Source organism: Mustela erminea, chromosome 4 (genome assembly GCF_009829155.1).
Source record: "Mustela erminea isolate mMusErm1 chromosome 4, mMusErm1.Pri, whole genome shotgun sequence".
In the NCBI taxonomy this organism is placed as follows: Eukaryota; Metazoa; Chordata; class Mammalia; order Carnivora; family Mustelidae; genus Mustela; species Mustela erminea.
Genome location: NC_045617.1, coordinates 69368871 through 69392111, shown reverse-complemented (window position 1 = coordinate 69392111; position 23241 = coordinate 69368871). Strand labels below are relative to the sequence as shown.

Genomic DNA, 23241 nt, shown 5'->3' with positions numbered 1-23241 from the left:
CTATTAACTGAAGCTTTGTATGTTCTGAACACCAACTCTACTGCTGACAATGGTTTAATTGTGGTGCCTGGTAGGAAAGCACTGATGTTTCCCAATGTGGGCAAATATTTTACCAACAGTTACCTGAGTTCATGTGTCTGATTAATGGCAACATCCCTTTCCTATTATGTGAAATCTTCAGTTTGTGACTTTCCTCCACATACTGTGGAACAACAGTATGAATTTACTTATTCCTTAAAATAATTCCTATTTGTTTTTTGGTTTTGAGAAGGGCAGTAGATCCAAGGCCAGTGTTATTATTCCATTCTCTGTTTTGAAAAGTTCAGGTAGCAGGGATTGTGTGGAGTTAAGGGGAATGTTTATGTTTTTGATACTTTCCCCTGCTGTCTTGCATTCCTGAATTTATATGAGCTTTGGCGGAAACCAGAGGCAGAGAGATTTTAAGTGGGCCCAGACCAGGAGCTTAGTACAATTCTTTTTTGTTATTGTTTTAAAACTAGCTTCTTTGTTACCAAAAGTTCCTGTCCTTCCACTGATCCCACAGAACTACTTGTGCATTTCTCCTTCCATGAGACAGGATGGAATTCTAGCAATTTTCTGCTTTCTAATTCAGAAATTACTCCGTTAGTATGTTGTGGTTCAAGAAAATTACATACAAGGATGTTTTGAGATTCACATAAAAATGTTGTAAATCAGCCCTGTGTTTGAAAAATCAGACTTTAAATAAGCGCTTTTTGGAGCATGGGCCCAATTGGCTTGTGCCTTTAAGTTTTATGAACTTTTTGTTTTTCTGTGGTTTTGGTGGGTTTTCTAATTTTTGTTGTTGTTACTGTTATCACAAAAGAGTTCTGGAGAAGCAGCTGTGATTTGAAATCAAGGTCCTGCAAGAACAGTTTCAAAACTATTAGGGTTGATTAGACTGTATATGGGTTTTGCTTCTGGGACCATAGAGTAGGGCTGTGTAAACTGCTCTTTCTGTTGCTGGGTGAAAAATTGAAATTAAGAGCAAGAATTAGGATTGTGTTTTAGAGTATATACCTAATAAATTTAATGTAAATAAAAGGACTTTTTCAGAGAAGAAAATCGAGCACACGTGAAAAATGTTTCCCTCTCTCTCAATCTATTTGTGTATACACGTTCCATATAATTGGATTTTTGAATAGCCTTTTTTTGTTTCCAAAGCTTGTCAGCGCTAATACTATAAATTATGGCTCAATCATATGTTTTATGATTCTTTAAAAAACTAGGAACATTACTATGTATCGTAAACATTTTGGGGGGGAACTATAAGAAATATATTTCCCTATAGGAAAAAACCATGACCATAAAAATAATTTTAAAAGTATATAGTTATTATTCTTACCATAAGACCAGATGGTAACTATTCTATCTTAAAACAAATAACGTTAGTTTTTATGTTCAGGCTATAGGTAAAGAGAGTCTATAACTTCAATAAAAATAATTTCATCCACTATTCAAGTTTTATTTTAACCCCACGCCAGACTAGGAATGAAAGCATCTCTCTTTCCTGTGTATGCTCATCATCTGCTTCTCTTGAAGAATTTTGAGAGCTAGGGAGTTCTGATTTTATCTGAGTGTCTGAGTTCTATTTATTGTTTTCCTGACTTTCTACCCCTTGGCTTTTAAAAAAACTCTGAAGAACTCTAAAGAGCTAGCAGGTTTGAAGCTGTTTCTATGTGTGGAGGTGGGGGGATGGTTCGCTGTGCCTTTGCTCAGGAGCCCAGGACTCAGAAATGACGCCATCATACCTCCCCTCCATCCTTCTAGAGGGCTGCCTATTGCATAATCTCCCCTTTATAAAGGAGGCCACATCCTGTCTTTTCCTACTCTCGATGCACTTATATTAGGGGTTCAGGTTTGGTATGTAAGAAACAAGATTTTCAGTAAACAAAAAATGTAACTTTTTTTAGCACTTTCCCACTAAAGACATGGTGATCCATGTCCCCCAACTCAAAGTTTGTATTCCTTTGAGAAAATAGTAAATATTTTTGCCCAACTGTTACGTGAGTATAACTTTTACAGCTGCAGCCTCATGAAAAATTATAATACACTTCCTTCCTTAACATTTTATTATTTATTTTTAAAGATTTTATTTATTTATTTGACAGACAAAGATCACAAGTAGGCAGAGAGGCAGGCAGAGAGAGAGAGGGGAAGCAGGCTCCTTGCTGAGCAGAAAACCTGATGTGGTACCCGATCCCAGAACCCTGTGATCATGACCTGAGCTGAAGACAGAGGTTTTAACCCACTGAGCCACCCAGGTGCCCCCCTTCCTTAACATTTTAATAATTCTTTAATTTATTTCTTTTTTAAAGATTTTATTTATTTATCAGAAAGGGAGAGGGAGAGCACATGCAGGAAGAGTGGCAGGCGGCGAAGCAGGCTCCCTGCTGAGCAAGGAGCCCAACTCAGGACTCCATCCCAGGACCCTGGGGTTATGACCTGAGCCAAAGGCAGATGCTTAACCGACTGAGCCACCTAGTGTCCCCATTTTTATAATTTTAACTGTTGAATATAGGCATTCAGTATATAGATTTTTATTTAATCCATTGCTTTCAATATAGTACGTCTGCTCTCTGGACTGTGTTGTGTTCTTCAGTCTGAACATCCTTCCCGTTCAGCCTCTCTAGTGAGTAAACTTTCCATCTAACTTCTTTTACAAACTTTCATCCTGTCTTCTTCTTCCTGGCCCTATGTACATTACCCATCTTTAGGAGACTCCGAGTTCTACCCTCAGGTTTTGGCAGTAGGAATTCACTTCTTTGTGCTTTCCCCAATCATGGCTTCTGGTTGTCAGTATTTACTGGTCTACTAAGTCATGTTACAGTAGTAAACAAGTGTTGATCTGACTTCCAGCTTCTGAAAATTTTGTATTATCCATGATGTGTTTTCATCATTAATTTTTTTTTTTTTTGGCTTAAAAAAAAAGAGAAATTTATTTCTTGTAGTTCTGGAGGCTGGGAAGTCCACAATTAAGATACCATCAGATCTGGTGTCTGTGAGGACCTGATTCCTGGCTGGCACTCCATGGCCTTGCTGTGTATTTATAACAACTTCCTCAGCATATGTCGAGAAAGAGAGAGAAAGGGGGAGAGAGACAGAGAGAGGGTACTTCCTCTTATAAGGGCACTAATCCCATTCCTCATGACCTCATCACAACCTCATCCAACCATGATCACCTCCCAAAGTCCCCACATCCACATACTATCATTTGAGGGTTAGGGCTTCCACATAGGAATTTTGAGAGGACACATAGAGCCTGCAATGAATGCCATCTTTGTGAGACCGTTCCTAACCACTTTGTTCCATCAAATGGAGATACTAATATATTCATCTGTATTGTTCACTGCATCACAAACCTCTTAAGATGCATCTTTTTTTAAAATTTTTTATTTTTTATAAACATATATTTTTATCCCCAGGGGTACAGGTCTGTGAATCACCAGGTTTACACACTTCACAGCACTCACCAAAGCACATACCCTCCCCAATGTCCATAACCCCACCCCCCTTCTCCCAACCCCCCTCCCTTCAGCAACCCTCAGTTTGTTTTGTGAAATTAAGAGTCACTTATGGTTTGTCTCCCTCCCAATCCCATCTTGTTTCATTGATTCTTCTCCTACCCACTTAAGCCCCCATGTTGCATCACCACTTCCTCATATCAGGGAGATCATATGATAGTTGTCTTTCTCTGCTTGACTTATTTCGCTAAGCATGATACGCTCTAGTTCCATCCATGTTGTCGCAAATGACAAGATTTCATTTCTTTTGATGGCTGCATAGTATTCCATTGTGTATATATACCACATCTTCTTGATCCATTCATCTGTTGATGGACATCTAGGTTCTTTCCATAGTTTGGCTATTGTGGACATTGCTGCTATAAATATTCGGGTGCACGTGCCCCTTTGGATCACTACGTTTGTATCTTTAGGGTAAATACCCAGTAGTGCAATTGCTGGGTCATAGGGCAGTTCTATTTTCAACATTTTGAGGAACCTCCATGCTGTTTTCCAGAGTGGCTGCACCAACTTGCATTCCCACCAACAGTGTAGGAGGGTTCCCCTTTCTCTGCATCCTCGCCAGCATCTGTCATTTCCTGACTTGTTGATTTTAGCCATTCTGACTGGTGTGAGGTGATATCTCATTGTGGTTTTGATTTGTATTTCCCTGATGCCGAGTGATATGGAGCACTTTTTCATGTGTCTGTTGGCCATCTGGATGTCTTCTTTGCAGAAATGTCTGTTCATGTCCTCTGCCCATTTCTTGATTGGATTATTTGTTCTTTGGGTGTTGAGTTTGCTAAGTCTTTATAGATTTTGGACACTAGCCCTTTATCTGATATGTCATTTGCAAATATCTTCTCCCATTCTGTCAGTTGTCTTTTGATTTTGTTAACTGTTTCCTTTGCTGTGCAAAAGCTTTTGATCTTGATGAAATCCCAATAGTTCATTTTTGCCCTTGCTTCCCTTGCCTTTGGCGATGTTCCTAGGAATCATCGTTAATGTTTTTAATGGGATTTTGGAAGGAAGCAGAGATAAATGTGTTCAATCTAAAGATTATATTTATTTATTTGACAGAGAGAGAGAGAGAGTGAGACCACGAGAGAGGGAACACAAGCAGGGGAAGAGGGAGAGGGAGAAGCAGGCCTCCCGCCGAGCAGGGAGCCCAGTGCGGGGCTCAATCCCAGGACCCTGAGATCATGACCTGAACTGAAGCAGATGCTTAAAAACTGAGCCACCCAAGTGCTCCAAATGTTCAGTCTAGTTGAGGAGGGTACTCAACTTCTATATAGTGTTTTCCAGCTGGAGTCGTGTAGCGTGATGGGGAAATACCTTCTCTGGTTGGCTTTTTCCTCAGACTTCGCTCTTCTTCATCTCCTACTTGTTCTGTACCTCATCATGATGCTCTCCTGCCTATAAATACAGTGCACAGTGTTTTTTGCCTTTTTCTTTGTGAATTGATCATATACATTTTATTTTTCTCCAGCTTTATTGAGCTATAATTGGCATGAAATATTGCATAAGCTTGAGATGTACCATGTGATGATTTCATACATGCATATATTATAAAATGATCACTATATACATTTTAGACACCACAGTTAATTTTCACTTTTAGCCCAATGCAGTGAATAGGGGAAGGACTTCCTAATTTAACTAAGCCTTCTTTTTTTGTTGTTAAGAAAAATATACATTGTGGGCAGTAGTGGGTATATGAATTAAAATCGGAAAAAAATGATATGAGTAGCAAAATGTTTACTTATGATTACATGCTAATTGAAATATGATGATGATTTAATACTGTATTACCTTAGACACTTGGGTTTGGCAGCATATTTATAAGATGGCTACCAGTGGGTAAGATATTGTATTAGTCTTTAAATATAAATAGAGTTCCACCGGGTTGGCTCAGTTGCTTAAGCAGCTGCCTTCAGCTCAGGTCATGATCCCAGACTCCTGAAATCAAGTCCCACATTAGGCTCCTTGCTTGGCAGGGAGCCTGCTTCTCCCTCTGCCTGCTGCTCAGTCTGTTTGTGCTCTCTTTCTGACAAATAAATAAATAAAATTTTTAAATAAAAATAAAATAAAGTTACAAAGAAAATTGTAAAAAACATATTCCTATATTACATGATAAATGAAGCACAGCTACCAATTTTTTTTAGGTCAACATGTAAGTAAGTTCAGACAACTGTAGTTTCTTTGAATTAATCTCAGATTGCCCAACTGAAAAATAATATCTTTAGTTATGTATGTGTATTTTAAAAAATGAATCATTTTTATTTTATTTCCAATATATACTTATAAGTACACCGTATATATCACTACCTAAAAGTTAGATCCTCAAAAGAATTTTGTTTTTTAGTAGTAGCTCCCATTATTTGGTTGCTCTCAATTCTGTTTTATTCTGCAAATATTCCTTTCCAAGATGTATTTGATTTGCCCTCCCAGTGTCCCTAACCAGAAGGGAACCACAGAAGAAAACATTGCTGAAGACATCCATTTCCATTGCTTGCGTAGACCTGATTCACTAAGAAAATAGGAAAAGGTTAAATGAAAAACATTCTAGGGAAGTTACAAACCATATAAGGCAATGGGTTAGCCACAACTGTGGGTGTAACTTTTTTTTTCTTTTTCTCTCTTTCAACAGGGAGACACATCGCCTCTTCCTCCCACTGTCCCAGACTGTCTGCGGGCTGATGTCAGGGTTGCTCCCTCTGAAAGCCAAAAGTGTTCCTTCTATTTAGCAGACGAGAATATCACCCACGGCTTCCTCTATCCTCCCGGTTAGTAGAACGCTTTTTTAGGGCAGCTACTTAGAAAGCCCTCATCAGCTGGATGTGGGCATGTGCCTTAAACATACGCTCCTTGCCCAAACTACCTGCTTGGGCTAACTAGCTGCCCAGGAGGTTTTCCAGCGGCTGCGGGCTGCCCTGAAGCAGCCCAACAGCTGTAATAAAGACTAATAAATTTTGCAGTGCAAACCGCACATCAGCTCTAATCTGGCCCAGATGTTCGGAGAGTTCGGCAGGTTTAAGTTTAATTTTAAAACTGAAGATTCTTTGGAGAGGGACGCGAAGCGTCTAGAAAAACATTTTTTCTGGCTGCTACCCAAGCAAAGGCCTGCATGGAGCACACCCCTCGGCCCGTAGCAAGCAATCAGGCTGGAACTCGGGTCTGTCGCACACAAAGCGTGCTTATACCCAGCCATTACACACCGTGGGTTAAGCAGCTGAATGAACTCTGCATTTGTTGTTTGTAGGTTTTCAGTTTTTGTTTTCAAGAAAGCATCTCTCTTGAGAACATGTGAAAGCCAGTGTCGTTTTTCTAAACTCTCATCTCTTCCCTATGCAGCAGCAAATGTCAGTTTAATGAACTCATTCATGAGATTTTCAGCAATTTCAGCTTCTGGGAATGGGTTTGTTCCTAATATCTGGCTTCATTTTTTCTACAAGCCCTGACCTAAGAGGTCAATTTAGAGATTTATAATTTAGGGATTCATAAGCGGGGCAGGGGGAGGCCCAATGAAACAAGTAGCACATCAACTTATACCCCTAACACAGAGTTAGGGCAAATAAACTGATGTATCTTATTAAAATATTTGCAGAGTTCCCGAATTCATCAGACACTAGAATGAACCTTAAGGAGTTGCAACATTTTATTAATAATTTTTTAATTGACATATAAAATTGTATCTGTTGAGCTGTAAGACATCAGATGATACGTACATGTTTGCCTCGACAACGAAATGCAATTAATAACAAAACAACTTGTCTCAAAAAATCTTAAGCATGAAATGAAACTCTCTGCTAACTCTCCACTAATTTATTTGTTAGAAATTCCATTGTAAGCTAATCTTATTTCTCTCTGAAAAGGAGGTAATGCATATGGATTGCTAGCCCAACTTTTGGGGCTTGATTTAAAAAGAAAAAAAAAGCTTCTAAGGGTTCTGAGGACTGTGAATAGCATGTGAAATTTTAAGGTAGAAAAAAACCCCAACAACTTGTTTTTCCATGCTTTTTGGTGCTCAGCCATTGGCCTTTCATTTAAATATTAGCATACCCAAGTATAGTTTAAAAATTAAAAGCCTTTTAAAAACGTTTATAGTCTTGCGGCTTTTTTTAATCCTCACCATATTTCCGTGATCTAGATGTCATGAAACAATGAAGCACAGAGGGACAGAGCCCTTTGTTCCAGCGGGTCAGCTGGTGGGCCGTGGAGATGGGCTTCCACCCCGGGCGGTATGGGTCTCGAGCACACATACCCAGCACTCACTGTGCTAGACAGCACATCCAGGAGTCCTCCATACCAGTCGTGTGTGGTGTCGTCAGCAGTCTTCATCGAGTTAAAACTCACTTCCTTAGGGAAATTTGATTTTGGAAGAGTTACTTATGCCAGCATTATTATTTTGTGCACATTCAATAACTGTGCATTCATCCTGGTTCAGCGCTTGTTTTCTAGGGCTGTTGGAACAGATTACCACTACCCTGGTGGCTTAAAACAATAGAAATGTATTATCTCACAGAGGTAGAGACCAGAAGTTCAATATCAAGATATTGGTGGGGCCATGCTCCCTTTGAAGGAGAGAATCTTCTTTACCTCTTCAGCTTCTGGGAGCTCCAGGCATCACTTGGCTTGTGCTACATCACTCCAGTCTTTGCCTTGATCTTCACAGTGACTTCTCCCCTGAATATCTCCTCTTCTGAACCTCCTCTCTCTTTATAAGAACACAAGCCTACTCTAAATCCATATAATCTCTTCTTGAGAACTTTAACTCAATTATATCTGCAAAGACCCAAATTTCCTATGTATCACATTCATAGGTACAGTGTGGTTAGGCTTTGGACATATCTTTTTGAGGGTCACCATTCAACCTACAGGTATCAAATGCATAAAACGGTCAGCATTGTTAACCTCTACTGGAGGGTACTTAGTATCCCTGTGTACTGACTGCTAATAAATTTTCATTAGTATGTAATAGTATTTTGCTTGTTATGTAGTATGTTATATTTTCTCTTCTGGCTAGGGTTAATCGAATCCATTTATTTTGCAGAAAACAATAGAACTTCGGATAGTCAATATGATGCTTTAATCACGAGTAATTTTGTCCCCATGTATAAAGCTTTTAAACGTAAGTATACATTTAGATGATTAATTTAAAAATATCTAAGTGACTTTATGAAATTACAAACTAAACACATCTTTTTTTTTTTTTTCAGTTTGTCTCTGATACTGAGCCATTATATTTTAATGCTTTGAATTTAGAGTTAGGAAGGATCTCCGAGATAGATTTTTTTTTTCAACTTCAACCTAGGGTGCCTTGTGATTAGAACTTCAGTAATTGGTTTTTAATCCTAATTTAGTTCTAATTGGCTCTTCACACACACACACAATTTTTACTGACCTTTACCATAAGTGAGTGAAAGGTGTTTGTCCCTGGAATCATAATTAATAAAGCAGTATGTATGTTCTGACTATAATTTTGAATATCACTGTCGCGAAAGCACCTCAACACTAGGAAGGAATTTGGAAGCATTTGTTACTGTAATGTTAAGTCTGCAACTGCATCAGCAACAGGAAGTACCATCAATGTGACTTCTATTTATTTTTGTTACATGGACTATTTTGCAGACTTTACCAAATCACCCCTGACAATTATTGAAGCAGAATTTGACACTATTTAAATGTACCTCTCTATAACAGAAAATATTTCCATGTTCAGTAAAGGTAGATATTTCTAACATCTTATTCTATTATTTTTAGAAATGTGGGATTACTTCCACCGTGTTCTTCTTGTGAAACATGCCATGGAAAGAAATGGAGTAAATGTGGTTAGTGGGCCAGTATTTGATTATAATTATGATGGCCATTTTGATGCTCCAGATGAAATTACAGAGTAAGTAATTTGAAAACAAATGGACTTTTTGATTTAGCAATAGGGTTTCAAGAGGGGGAAACCTCAGTACTCTAAATAAAAGCTTAGTATTCTAAATATTACACAACGTATTTACATAGAGTTGTTATCATTGACTATGTTCAACTAGTCTAAATACATTGCAGAAATTTTATATGGCAAAAATTTACACTGCTGGGTAAAGGAAAAATGTTGAGGAAAAGCTCAACAAAATGTTTGTTTAGAAAATTTCTAAACAAATGGGCACAGGGAAAATGTGATGTTGTAAAGGTTAAAGAGATAAGACTCACTGTGCTATCAATAAATATAGAGCCTGTCTAGCAATTAATTTAACAAAATCAAGTAGTTAGGATTCACAATATCGTCCAATAGTGGATTGTTCATACTATATCTCCCAGGGGAGGGTAGAGGCTTCCCCTAGAAACCCATCTTATTAACCTGTATATCTTTGTACTAAACCTGGGCGTAATAGACGTTGCTAAGAATTACTTTGAATGCAGCACACAGGAATAGAGAGGTTTAGTTTTACTGATGATTTCTCTTTATTATCAAAGTGTATGAAGGGCCAAACTAAACAGCTGTGCTGTCTGAGCCTAGACTGCGTATAGCAATAGTTTCTACCTACACCTTTTTGATGGAGTAACGTTTATGACAACTCAGTGTGTGGCCTTTTCCCATTTCATTTGTCTTGTCCTTATTTCAGTGCTTATTAATCCTATATTTCACCATTTAATAGTTCTGGCAAACACTTTGATAGCACCTCACTACATGTTAAGTACTTTCTAAACATGTACACTTCATTTAGTCCACAAAACATTCCTATATTAGATTTTGTTAGCCCCCATATAGAGATGGAGAAACTGAGGTACAGAGAGGTTCAGTATCTGGTCTATGTTCCATAGCGAATAAATGGGAAAGCCAGGATACAAACCATCTGAGTTCATGTAGAAATCCTAAATTCACAGTAATATCACTACTTACAGCAGTCATATTTCTTTTACTGGACTCCGCCTACCTTTATTTTGCACTTAAGGACTGTCATATCAGTTACATGGATTTATCCCCATGTCCACCCTGTGAAGTTGGTTGTAGAGGTCACCTCCATGTTCAAGTTGAGGAAACTTACCAAGTCATAGAATGTGAGAGGATTAGCACCCACTCAGACATCTAGCGGAAGTGTTCAGCTAGAGTTGGAACTGGGGGTTCTTTGTTTCCAGTCCCTGCTCGACTGCAAATTGTCACTATGAAATATAAAGTTAACAAAACTAGGAAACACAAGAGGCCTAATATCATGGTCTCCTTTTCTTTGTATTCTCATATTTTCCCGTAATGTTTTATAATGACCAAATTTAGACTTCTAGAAAGTTCTGTTCTGGCTCATGGAAGTGTCAAAATATGTGATGTGATTTTGTACTTTTTGTTCATTTACTTTCTTTGACTGTATTTTTACTTTAGCATGTCTTTTAAAAAATGTATAATGACATAAGTTTCAGAAGCAAAAATATAATAACATGAAATCTTTTCAATTGTGTTTTTAGATATGTAGGGAACACTAGGGTTCCCATCCCAACACACTACTTCGTGGTACTGACCAGTTGCAAAAATCAGAGCCACACCCCTGATGCCTGCCCCGGGAGGCTGGATGTCCTACCCTTTATTATCCCTCACCGACCTACCAACATGGAAAGCTGCCCAGTAAGTATGCTTGCAGAGTCCTGAGGACCTGAGAAAAATGAGCTTCTCCAAGCTTTCATAAAAGTGGCTTTGACTATAACATATTTTTTTAGTTGTTTCATGGGTAGAGTTGTACTAAATTACCTCATTTTTATACTTTTCCTTAGACTACTCATCTTTATGTAATTGATGTAAATTTAAATATGTATGTGCCTATATGAACATGTGTTTATATGAGTATCTTACGTATTTTACACATACACATTTTATTCACACTCACTCATAAGGAAAGGGGTGGTATCTTATTAATATTTTATTTCTTAACACAGAAGCTTGATGGTGCTACGTCAGTGTTGGTACTCAATGTTTCCTGAATGAATATGTAAATATAAAAAGTCTATCAGCTTGAAACATGAGGTCTAAAATCAACTACATATGCGCAGACAATGAGTTAAAATAACACTTTTTTAAAACATCGTGTGTTAGTCTACTTCAACATCTTTATGGATCAAGGAAAATTGTGTGTAAATGGTTACTTAAACTTACTGCATAAATTTTTATAGGAAAAATATGTATTCTTGTAATTGGGTTTTATTAATTATTCAACAAATATACTGAGTACCTATTAAGTGCGTAGTACTGGGAAAAAACTTTTTAGAATGCACCAATGAAGAATACATTGTCTCTGCCCTCAAGGAGTTCATATATAACTTTGACGTATAAATGAGATATATAAATGAAGTATAAATAAGGATAAATGAAATATAAACACATAAATGGGTGAGTTGATAATATAAAAATTATTTTAAAAATGAGATGTCACAAAGTTGCTTTAATTGCTAAATCTAAAGTTGGGTTAATGGCTAAATAATATAACGATCGTTTGAAACACATTTGACTAGAATAATCTATAAAGGAGGGTTATCTAAAATGAGGAGAGAATAAGGTTCAGCCCTGAAAATGTGCAGAATCTGAACAAATTGAGAGGACTGAGAAGAACTTTCAAAGGAGAAAAGATTTGGTAACTGGATGCAACAGCCAAAGAAAAAGGGAGACTTGAAGATGAATCAGAGATTTTAAATGTAGGTAATTAGGAAAAAAATGGAGAGGGAAGTTAGGAATGAGAATTATTTTGGCAGTTAGATAAGAGTTAAGTTTAGGCATGTCCTTTGCAGTAATGGGTGTTCACATGGAAAATCCCACAGGCTAGTAGAGACTGGAAATTAAAGCTTAGGTTCTAGGTCAGATTGGAATTCATCTTTATTCTTTCAGGTGTTCAACACATCACTGCCTTCACCATACTATGTATTGTGGGAGATACACTGATAAAGAAGACATGAATTCTGTCAAAAGTGGCTCACAGTCTAGTCCTTAGATGCCTAGTACAATAGAAGAAAGAAGAGATAAGGGGCATGAAGAGGGACAGATACAGTTGCTGTAGGATTTCAAAGGAGAAATATTTCTTAGTAGGGAAGGTGACCTTCTAACTGGGTCTTAAAGGTAGGATTTGAACTTGAATGTTTGAGTGGTCTTTCAGTGGCTAAAGATGGAGGGCAAAGGTTAGAGGCTAAGCAGTGGCTCCCTTAGAGTCCTAGAGTGGGCAAGTATTTCCAGAAAAGGATAAGCCCTCACTCTTCACGTTTGCTTCCAATGGCAGAAGTGGTGACTAATTCACCGTGGTGCTAGTTACCACTGAATCAGAATTAAGTAGTACTTTATAGAAGGCTCTAGGTAGTTACTATGGATTGATTAAAATGGGTATGCAAAGAGGAAACTATTAACTACCCCTGGTCTAGGCTCTTACTGCCTTTTGTCAGACCAGCCTAAGTAGCTTCATTGTCTCTTTTTACCTCCCCTTCACCTCTGTACACCAACTTAGCTTAAACTTCAGATTTTTATTATGACATGCTTTCTCATCCCAAAACTTTATCTACCCTGAATGAAAAACAAAAACAAGCAAACAAAAACCTTCTAGCTTTTACTTAAGGCTCTTCACAATTTCCCTTCAACTGGCCTTATAAACCCAAGTTGTGGGCCTGTGGAAGTCCTTGAAACTATTGGATGCATCTTGAGTTTCCCTCCTCAACATCATTGCTCATGCTTTTCTTTCCTAGTATGCCCTTCTTTTCCATCTGCTAAAAATTCTACTTAGGCTTCAAGGTAAGGTACAAATGGTATGACGCCTCAGACATCCAAAGAAAAGATGATCTCAAAATTACTAGGGTATCGTCTCCATTGAAGAAGATATCAACACTACTGAATTGGACATTATCTAAGATTTCAAGAAATTTGCAGTATAGTAAATTTATAAAGGTAATTAGGAGACATCAAAATATGATGAGTGTAAAGCAAACTTAAACCATGCTTTGATTATGAGGGATATTGTGGATAAGATGTGGCTGTCAGTTAGACAAGAGGGAAGAGAGAGGCAGGATGAGAAAGGGTCAAATGTAACTGAAAATTTAGGCATGACCGACTAGGAAATTTATGAGATAATCAAATTTTGGGAAGGATGGATTTGCTCTTGGTGGTCTTCAGACTGAGAAACCAGTTGAATACTTGGGAGGGTATATGAGAAGCAGTATAGAATAGATCTTAAACACATGGATTTTGGAGTTGGACACCCTGTGTTCAGTTACTGACATTGCCTCTTTGGGTAAATAACTGAATGTTAATCTCCTCAGTTGAAAACAAAAATTCACCTTCCCTTATAAAATTGCTGTGAGCTTTAGAAAAGTTATTTCATATAAAACCCCAAGAATTCTCAGTACATAGTAAGCAAATGGTGGCCATTTTAAAGAAGTCACATCTTATGTTGGAGTTACACATTCTACAGTCAATATAAAGTGAGATTATATGCAAGTAAAATCCTCTTTAGTCAGATCACCCCATAAGTTCAGTACATGTAAAACTATACCTTAAAAAGTCTGAATCAGTCAGTATTTCCCTTAGCATTAAGAAAGGTAATCATGTCTTGGGCACTCAGTGAAATAGTTGGCCCGTTTTAAGGGGAATGCTGTATGGAAACCGCACTTTCAAATATTCTAACCACTCAGTGCGGGAGGTACCCCCACTGTAAGAGATCTGAAGAAATGGACACCAGTTTAGAAATGATAGATTCACAACTCTACCTCACACTTTTTCCAGGAGACTAGATTCATATAGCCTTATTTATTTTCTTCCTTCCCTGTTTTTCCATGTTTTCTGTCCTTCTTTTCACTTTTCTTTTTTTACTCTCAACTTTATATTGTTCAATTCCTGCCAGATAAAAGAGTATGTTGTCTTGAGTCCAGGTGGCAATGATTACTGTGGCTTGTTCAGAAGATACTGGAAAATACAGGTATGGAACTTGGACGAGAAACCAGAACTGTGGAGACAGATTTGGTATTAAATTATGGTAGTGAAATAAAGTTGCCAAAGGGAAGAAAGTGGAAAGAAGAGATCCAAAGATCAAACTGAGGAAAATGTCTATAGTTCCAGGATAGAAAACACCAGAAGCAGTTGAGGAAACAAAGTGTCAGTGAACAAGTAAGAAGTTAGAAAAAAGGAAATTTTAGAAGCTTGGAGTGACCAAATAAGTGAAGGATCTTAAAAAAAAAAAAAAAAATCCACTCAAGTTATCCTTGCCAAAGCGATTCCATTAGTGTGGTAGCAGCAATAACCAGACTGTATGTGGTTAAGGGGAGAAAATAAGGAAGTAGTTAGAGTGGAAAAATACTGAAACTGATATTGCCTCAAAAACCTAACAAAGCGAGTAATATTTTAGGGGCATATAATAGTTGTAACACATACACAGTTGACTCTTGAACGATATAGGGGTTAGAAGTGCTGTCCCCCACACAGCTGCAAATCCATGTATAACTTTCCACCTCCTTGAAACCAAACTACCAATAGCCTACTATCGACTGAAAGCCTGACAATACCATAAACAGCTGGTAAGCACTTACTTTCTCTGTATCATGTACTGCATTCTTACAATGGAGTAAGCTAGAGAAGTGAAGTTGCTTTTAAGAAAATCATAAGGGAAAGACCTTTGCAGTTCTGTGCTGTATTTACTGAAACAAATCTGCATCTACATGGATCCTCACAGTGCAAGCCCAAGTTGTCCAAGGGTCAATGGTATTTAAATACAGCTCATAAGAACAGCATCGATGCAAGGCTGATCTTCTGATGGAATGCACTCGTACATCCCATGGTCTATGGGTAGCTTCTATTCACACTGGTCAGTGCAGGTGACCTTACCCTGTACCGAGTAGTCCCCCTGCCAAAATAGAGTTATGTGTTGTGCTTTATTAGGTTCATTGAATTGCGATTTCAAAAGAGAGTAGACTTAGTCAGGTGTTGAGTAAACATTTAGTCGGCAAGGCACCAAGGAAGTCCTATGAGAGAGCAGAGCAATATAAATCAAGTGGGAGAGAACTTTGTGAGAAACATGATAAGAAACATTAAATGCTGCTGAAATGGAAACTAGTAAAGGCAGGGAAAAACGAATTAATCAATTAGATTCGCATTGGCTATCTGACCTCAAATTAATACAGTGTTTATTTATTTTAAAATTTTACTTATTTTAAAAAATTAACATGCATCATTAGCCCTTAGGAGGTTAGGGGGACTAAGGGGGTTAGAGACAAGACATAGTTCCCTCTTACACTTCCTCTAGCTCAAATAATAGCTTCCTATTTTAAGCCTGCATATTTAAAAAACAAGCTAACTACCACACTGAAGTCAAATGACAGGTTTTTTTTTTTTCTTATGTTCAGTTAGCCAGAATATAGAACATCATAAATCAAATGACAGTTATCAGAAGACACTCTTCTAATTAAACAAACTTTCAAATTTGCTTTCTTTTAAAAAAATGGAAATGAAAATTAACAAGACCATATGAATATCAGAAAACTTATATAAAAAATAAAATAATATGTAGAAATCCATGGCTCTAAATGATTGAATTGATTTTTATGAAGTAAAATACCTATTAAAAATCAGATGGCCAAGGAATGTCTGAAAAGATGCTCAGCTATAATGGTACTCAGGGTAATAAAATCAAACAGAGATGGAACCTTTGACACTCATTTGGCAAGGATGTGGGGAAACAGTTATTATCTTCCACTGCCAATGCCAAGTGTAAATCGCTATGAACACCTTGAGGAGTGCAAGGTTTGATACCTGGTAAAATTAAAGTTGCATGTACTATATGATCCAGCAAGTGCATGTGTAGATCTTAGAAAGTCATATTCTCGAATACAGGAGGTATGTGCCAAGTTGTTCATTACAGTATTATTTATAATGCCAAAAATACTATCAGTATGGCAGTGGGAAAAAAAAAAAACTGCTACCACAAACCACAGCTAAAAACAAATGATTGAACTAGCTCTAGATATATCACTTTGGATATACTGCAAACGTACTGATTGAGAAAGTAACTATCGAATGCCACTTGTGACATCACTTATATAAATTTGAAAACTCATAAATCAGTGCTTTGTATTGTATACTTATGTGCAGCAGGTTTAAAAACACTGGATTCACATGAACTCATGATAATGCTCAGTGCTGAGTAGAACAACATCGGGAATTTAGCCTCATCTGTAAGATCTTATTTCTTTTTCATAAAGTAAATATTAAAATAGCTAACTTGATGACTTTCTGGTGGTATTTGTTCTAATGTACTTTGTACTTTTGTTTTCCTTATATTGTTGGAAACAACAAAATGGAGGTATATCAAGTGAAGATTTAGGGCATTAAAAACCACAGGAAAAAGGCAAACTTCTAAATCATAAAAGATCTTTCTGTTAATGAAAAATAATGCTCCATGAAAAACAGTCTTTTGTTTCTCTTTTACAGCAATATAAGCCAGAAGCTGTTTGGATTGAAGAAAGATGGCAAGCCCACGTTGCTCGGGTCCGTGATGTGGAACTTCTTACTGGACTGGACTTTTACCAGGAAAAATTACAGCCTGTCTCTGAAATTTTGCAACTGAAGACATATTTACCCACATTTGAAACCGTTATTTGACTTAATATATGAATGATTTCTGGCAGAACGTAAATGATTCTTCCCTGTTAAACAATCACAAAATAAAGTTTTCAATTTTCCTTAAATCCTTAAAAAGCCATGTGGCATAATTTCATTATTCCCTTCTTGCTTTTTCATCTCTATAATTGTGAATTTTATTTTGTAAGTTACTTTTTTTTTTTGCACAGAGATTGTGCTGTGTGAGACTTTCCTTATTATATTTATAATCTTGAGCTATATTTTCATGCCCAGCATTAACTAAACAGAAGGGAGACCAAGAGAAGTGTCACTTTGGTGAACATTATACCGAGAAGTGTTACATTTGACAGTTAGACAATATTTATTAAAAGATGCACATGATCTCATTCAGTAATTTCACTTATAAAAACTGTCAACAAATCTTTACAATAGAAAAGACCAGAAAACAACCTAAAAGGCTGGTTGAACAAATTATGGAATTTATTTAAACAAACAATGGGATGAAATGCTATTGCAATACTGTGAAGAAAGAAATAGACTATTTAGTGAAAGTATGTCTATTGTTAAACAGAGAAGTAGGTAAAATAGCACACTATTGTATTTCAGAGGCCAGATGATCAATTGCCTTAGGCCATACAGTCTCTATTGCAACTACTTAGCTCTGCCATTACATCAAGGAAGTAGTCATAGATAATATGTAAAAGAAATTAGAGTGGCTGTGTTCAAATAAAACTTTATTTACAAAAAAAAAAGCAAACAAACATGGAGGGCTAGATTTGGCTACAATAAATTTTATCAAGAAACAAACCATGGATGGGCTATCCTTTGTCAACCCCTGATTTATATAATATAGCTGGGGTGGGGAGAGGTAGGAATTAATGGTAAAGAGAGAGGGAGATACATTTTTAGCTTTGTGACTTTGGCATTGTCTAAAATTTTAAAAAGTCACTTTGTGTCTATTCATTAATTTTTCAAAAACTTATTAATCAAGGAGATCCTATACTTTCTGAGGGGCAATACCATTGATCAGATTTTGGGGTAGCTAGAGAGCAATGTTCAAGTGATTCTCTGATACAAAGACCAGTTGATCCAGGGGACAAAGGTTTTGCTAGTGATGAAAAATCCTGTGACATTAAAAAAAAAAAAAAGTCGGCTTAAAAAAGTAAACTATTTCTCTTAGGAGATAAATGAAATGTGGCATTATTACAACTAATGAAATATTAGTTTAAATGCCACTGGGTTTTTGTTTTTGTTTTTTTTTAGATATTTTCTCCACTTGTAAGATTTAGTTTAAAAATGCGTGCAGTGAAAACTGCACACACAAATGGAAAACCGATTCCAGTTAACATGGCGGAACCATTAATACCTTGAACATAAAAGAATTCCACCAATTCATGTTCCTCTGCACCATCATAGCCTGGAAATTAGATAAGATCACCTGAATTTAGACTCCACCATGAGGAGACAAATGGAGGATGGTTACACCCCTGAACTGAATTTAACTCGGAATGTCCTCATTGCTTCTGAATTTCTCTGAAGGTAACTAAATTGTTTTCTATTATCAGGTCAAATGGGCATACAACATAGAAATGCAAATTTCAGTCAGAAAAATTGAAGTTACTTTTTCTTGTGTAGATGTTGTGTGATACTGTACCTTCCTTTTGTATAATCATTATCCTATTAAAAAGAAATACATAAGTATGAAATCATTTTGAGGGAAGGACACCAGTTATTTGGCAAACACGGAATTATCCTTGTCTTGAAACTGCTACTTTACAACTTTATATAGTCACTTTTTTTTTTTTACAGTGAGCTTGTTTTATTTTTTAAAAACCTGAAAATGTAGACAATAATGTTAGTTGCATTTAAAAAATTTTAAAAAATTGTGGTGCATAAATAATGAATCTTGGAACATTGAAAAAATTAAATTTAAAAAATACTTATTTAGAATTTCCAAGATACAGAAAGATTGCAAGAATAGTATAAAGAACTCTTGTATAACCTTCACCCAGCTTTACCAATTATTAATTTCCTCATTTTTTCCCCTGAACTTTGAGAGTACATGCTAGACATCACACCCATTTCCCCCTGAAACTTAAATGTGTATTTCCTAAGATCAAGGACATTAGACTAATACAGTGGTAGCTGGAGGGCTTAATGTTGGTAAATCACATTATTTAATTTATAGGTCTAATTCAAGTTTCCTCATATTTTCTGTGATATCCTATATAATATTTTTGGCAATCCCAAACAGAATTGTTCATTGCATTGTTTTCTGTCCACTTTGGTTTCTTATAATGTACAACTGTTCCTCAGCCTTTATGAAATAATGTTGACATTTCTGATGAGTCCATGTCATTTCTTTTGTAGACTGTCCCTCAAATTGGGTTTTCTGACATTTCCTCGTAATCAGACGTTTTTACATTTTTGGCAGGAACACAATATCGGTCATGGTGTGTTCTCAGCTTCGTATCAGGAAGTACATGATGTTCAAGTATGCCATGGTTACTTGTGCCAAGTTGGATCAGTTGGTTAGGTTGGAGTTCACCTGGCTTCCCTTCTGTAAAGATAGTATTTTTCCATTTATAATTTGTAAGTTATCTGTGTGGGATACTTGAGACCCTATAAACTCCCTGGTTTTCATTAAATCACCCACTGCCTTTAGTATGCATGAAGAATTCTTCCAAGATTTAATTTATTTATTGACAGCACAAGCAAGGGGAGGGGCAGGGAGAGGGAGAAGCAGACTCCCCACTGAACAGGGAGCCCCATGCAGGGCTTGATCCCAGGACCCCTGAATCATGAGCTGAGCCAAAGGCAGATGCTTAACTGACTGAACCACCCAAGTGCCCCCACCTACATTAATAAATCTTGCTGATTAAATTTTTATGATAACTGTGATAGTTGCAAAAACGTGATTTTTTAAACTGCCATTACTCTTCCTACATTTATTAGAATTTTACTGTAAGGAAAAGTTTTCTGTTATGCGTTTATTTGTTCATTATTTGTTATTTGTATAAACTCACTAATGCTTTTTGTTCCAATGAATTAAAATACATTATAATTGTTACTTATTTTGGTACTCAAGTTGCCCCAGATTTTGCCTATGGGAGCTCTTCTAAGTACACTCGAGTCTTCTGACATATCCTCATCATTTTTAGGACACTTTCTTACTTTCTGATATAAAAAAATGTTTAGGCTCATCTTATACTTTCTCTGTACTAACTCTAAAATCAACCATTTCTCCAAGGAGCCCTGATTCCATTTAGCGAACACTGGTGCTATAATTACTTCTGGAATCTATGTCCCTTTAGTCAACAAAAGTACAAACTCTATCTACATCTTCCTGTCTAGGATCTCTCTATTTGTGTCTCTACTCATATTTACAACTATGTGTACAAAAAACCATGAGTCCATTGCCTAGATATACTGAGTCTACTCATTCACCTACTGAAAGATAGCGTGGTTGTTTTTCAGCTTGGGCAGTTATAAATGAAACTGCTATAACCTCCGTATATAGGTTTTTGTGTGGGCCTGAGTTTTCAGTTCCTTTGGGTAAATACCAAAGAGCATTATTGTTGGATCATACGGTAAGATTATGTTTAGTTTTTTTTTTTTTTTAAAGATTGTATTTATTTATTTATTTGAGAGAGATAGAGCATGAAAGTGGGAAGCAGAGGGAGAGGGAGAAGCAGACTCCCCATCGAATGGGGAGCTCAACACAGGACCCTGAGATCATGACCTGAGCCTGAGACTGACACTTAACTCACTGAGCCACCCAGGCGCCCATCTTTAGTTTTGTAAGAAACTGCCAAACTGTCTTCCAAAGTGGCTCTACCATTTTGCATTCCCACAACAAAAAGGAAAGTTCCTGTTGCCCCCCATCCTTATTAGCATTTGGTGTTGTCACTGTTCTGGATTTTGGCCATTTCAGTAGGTGTGTAGTGGTATCTCACTATTATTTCAATTTGTATTTCTCAGATTATATATGATGTGGAGAACCTTCACATGCTTATTTGCTATGTTCTTTGGTGTAATGTCTGATAAGGTCTTCAACCCATGTTTCTATCAGATTGTTTTCTTATTGTTGAGTTTTAAGGGTTCTTTGTATGTTTTGAATAAGTGTCCTTTACCAGATGTATCTTTTGCAAATATTTTCTCCTAGTCTGTGGCCTGTTTTCTAATTCTCTTGGTGCTGTCTTTTGTAGAGCAGTAGTGAAGTCCAGCTAATTAATCAATTCTTTTATGGATTGTGACTTTGGTGTTGTATCTAAGTCATCACCAAATTCAAGATCATCTAAATTTTCTCCTATGTTATCTTCTAAGAGTTTTATAGTTTTACATTTTTAGGTAAATGATCTATTTTGAGTTAGTCTTTTGTAAAGAGCATAAGGTCTGTGTAGATTCATTTTCTGCCTGTGGCTGTCCACTTGTTCCAGGACTATTTATTGAAAAGACTATCTTTGCCTATTGTATTGCCTTTTCTCCTTTTTCAAAGATCAGCTGAATATATTTATGTGGTTCTATTTCTGGGCTCTTTGTTCTATTTCATTGATCCATTCTTTCACCAATACCACTCTGTCTTAATTACTTCAGCTTTATAATAAGTCTTGAAGTTAGATAGCAACAAACCTCCAACTCTGTTCTTCTCTTTCAATATCATATTGGCTATTCTGAGTCTTTTGCTTCTCTATAAACTTAGAATCAGTTTTTTGATATCCATAAGAGATTTTCTGAGATTTTGACTGAGATTGCACTGAATCTATAGAACAAGTAGAAGAACTAGTATCCTAATAGTATTGAATCCTCCTATTCATGAACATGGAATATCTCTCCTTTATTTAATTCTTTGTTTTGTCCCCCACTTTTATAGTTTTCCTCAGTTAGATTTGTACATATTTTGTTAGATTTATACTTAAGTATGTCATTTTGGGGGTTGCTAATGTAAGTGGTATTGTGTTTCTAATTTCAAGTTCCATTTGTTCTTTGCAGGCATAAAGAAACGTGATTGAGGGCAACCCCTTTGAGTCCCCTCCCTCCTTGGGAGCTTTGTACTATCACTTTGCTATTGCTCAATAAACCTTGCTTTGCTGCCCACAACTCTTTCTGGTCTACCTCTTCATTCTTTGAAGTGGTGTGACCAAGAACTGCAGGCACCAATGGGGAAAAAAGTCCTGCAACATTTATGGTGGCTTGTCTGGGATATCCACCATCATTAAGGACAACTAATTAATAAAGGTCATCAAACTCCAAATGGTGGTAATTCATATTGAGCCTCATGTGGAAGTCAAACCAGATATGTACAGGGGACCACTTGTTGGATCCGGATGAGAGGAATGCTGACCTCTGACCAGCCGAAGTAGCTACTATTGATTGTCGCCCTTCTTCCCTAAGAGCAGTTAGGGTTACTTCTTCAGAATGGCAAATGATGAAGGAAACTTGGAAGGGAGTCAGGCAGTGACAAGAGGCCACCCCCTGCCCTAAGAGGAAACCACCCTCAAAGGGATTTTACACCACCCTGGAGGAAGCCCTCTGCCCGTTCCCATATGATAGACCAGGTGACAAAAATCTGATTGGATGACAGGCTCAGGGAGAGTTGATCAGTTTAAAACAGTCTGCCAACAAGCCAATAAAAACCACTAGATGTAGAAAACTCTAGCGGCAACTCCTTCTGGTCCCTTCCCTCCTTGGAATCTTTGTCCTATCACTTTGTTTATTGCTCAATAAACTTTGCTTTGCTGCCCCTGCCCTCCAAAAGTGATTGACTTTTGCAAATTAATCTTGTATCTTGCAACTTTACTGTAATCACTTATTAGTCCCCAAGAGTTGTTTTGTTAATTCTCTTGGATGTTCTAGGTAGCCAATCAAAGCATCTGTGAACCAACACAGTTTTATTTCTTCCTTCCCAATTTGTATACACTTGATTTCTTTTTCCTGCCTTATTACATTAGGTAGAACTTCCAGTGTGGTGTTGGAAAAGAAAGGGGAGAGGGGACATTGTTGCCTTGTACTTGACCTTAGTGGGGAAGTTTTGAGTTTCTCACCATTATGTATGATGTTAGTGGTAGCTTTTCTGTAGATATTCTTTACCAAGTTTAGGAGGTTCTTCTTTGTTTCTAGTTTACTGAGAGCTATTCA

At 37.0% G+C, this 23241-nt stretch overlaps 1 protein-coding gene across 1 annotated transcript in view; it reads left to right on the top strand.

Moving 5' to 3' along the window:
* The window catches only part of ENPP3 (ectonucleotide pyrophosphatase/phosphodiesterase 3), a 75224-nt gene extending 58004 nt beyond the window's left edge, over positions 1-17220 (top strand). Inside the window, exons 21-25 of the mRNA XM_032339505.1 lie at positions 6172-6307; positions 8575-8652; positions 9285-9417; positions 10974-11130; positions 16954-17220. Coding sequence (XP_032195396.1) covers positions 6172-6307; positions 8575-8652; positions 9285-9417; positions 10974-11130; positions 16954-17124 — 675 coding nt within the window. The 3' untranslated portion in view covers positions 17125-17220. The remainder of the gene's footprint in view (positions 1-6171; positions 6308-8574; positions 8653-9284; positions 9418-10973; positions 11131-16953) is intronic.
* The last annotated feature ends 6021 nt before the right edge of the window (positions 17221-23241 follow it).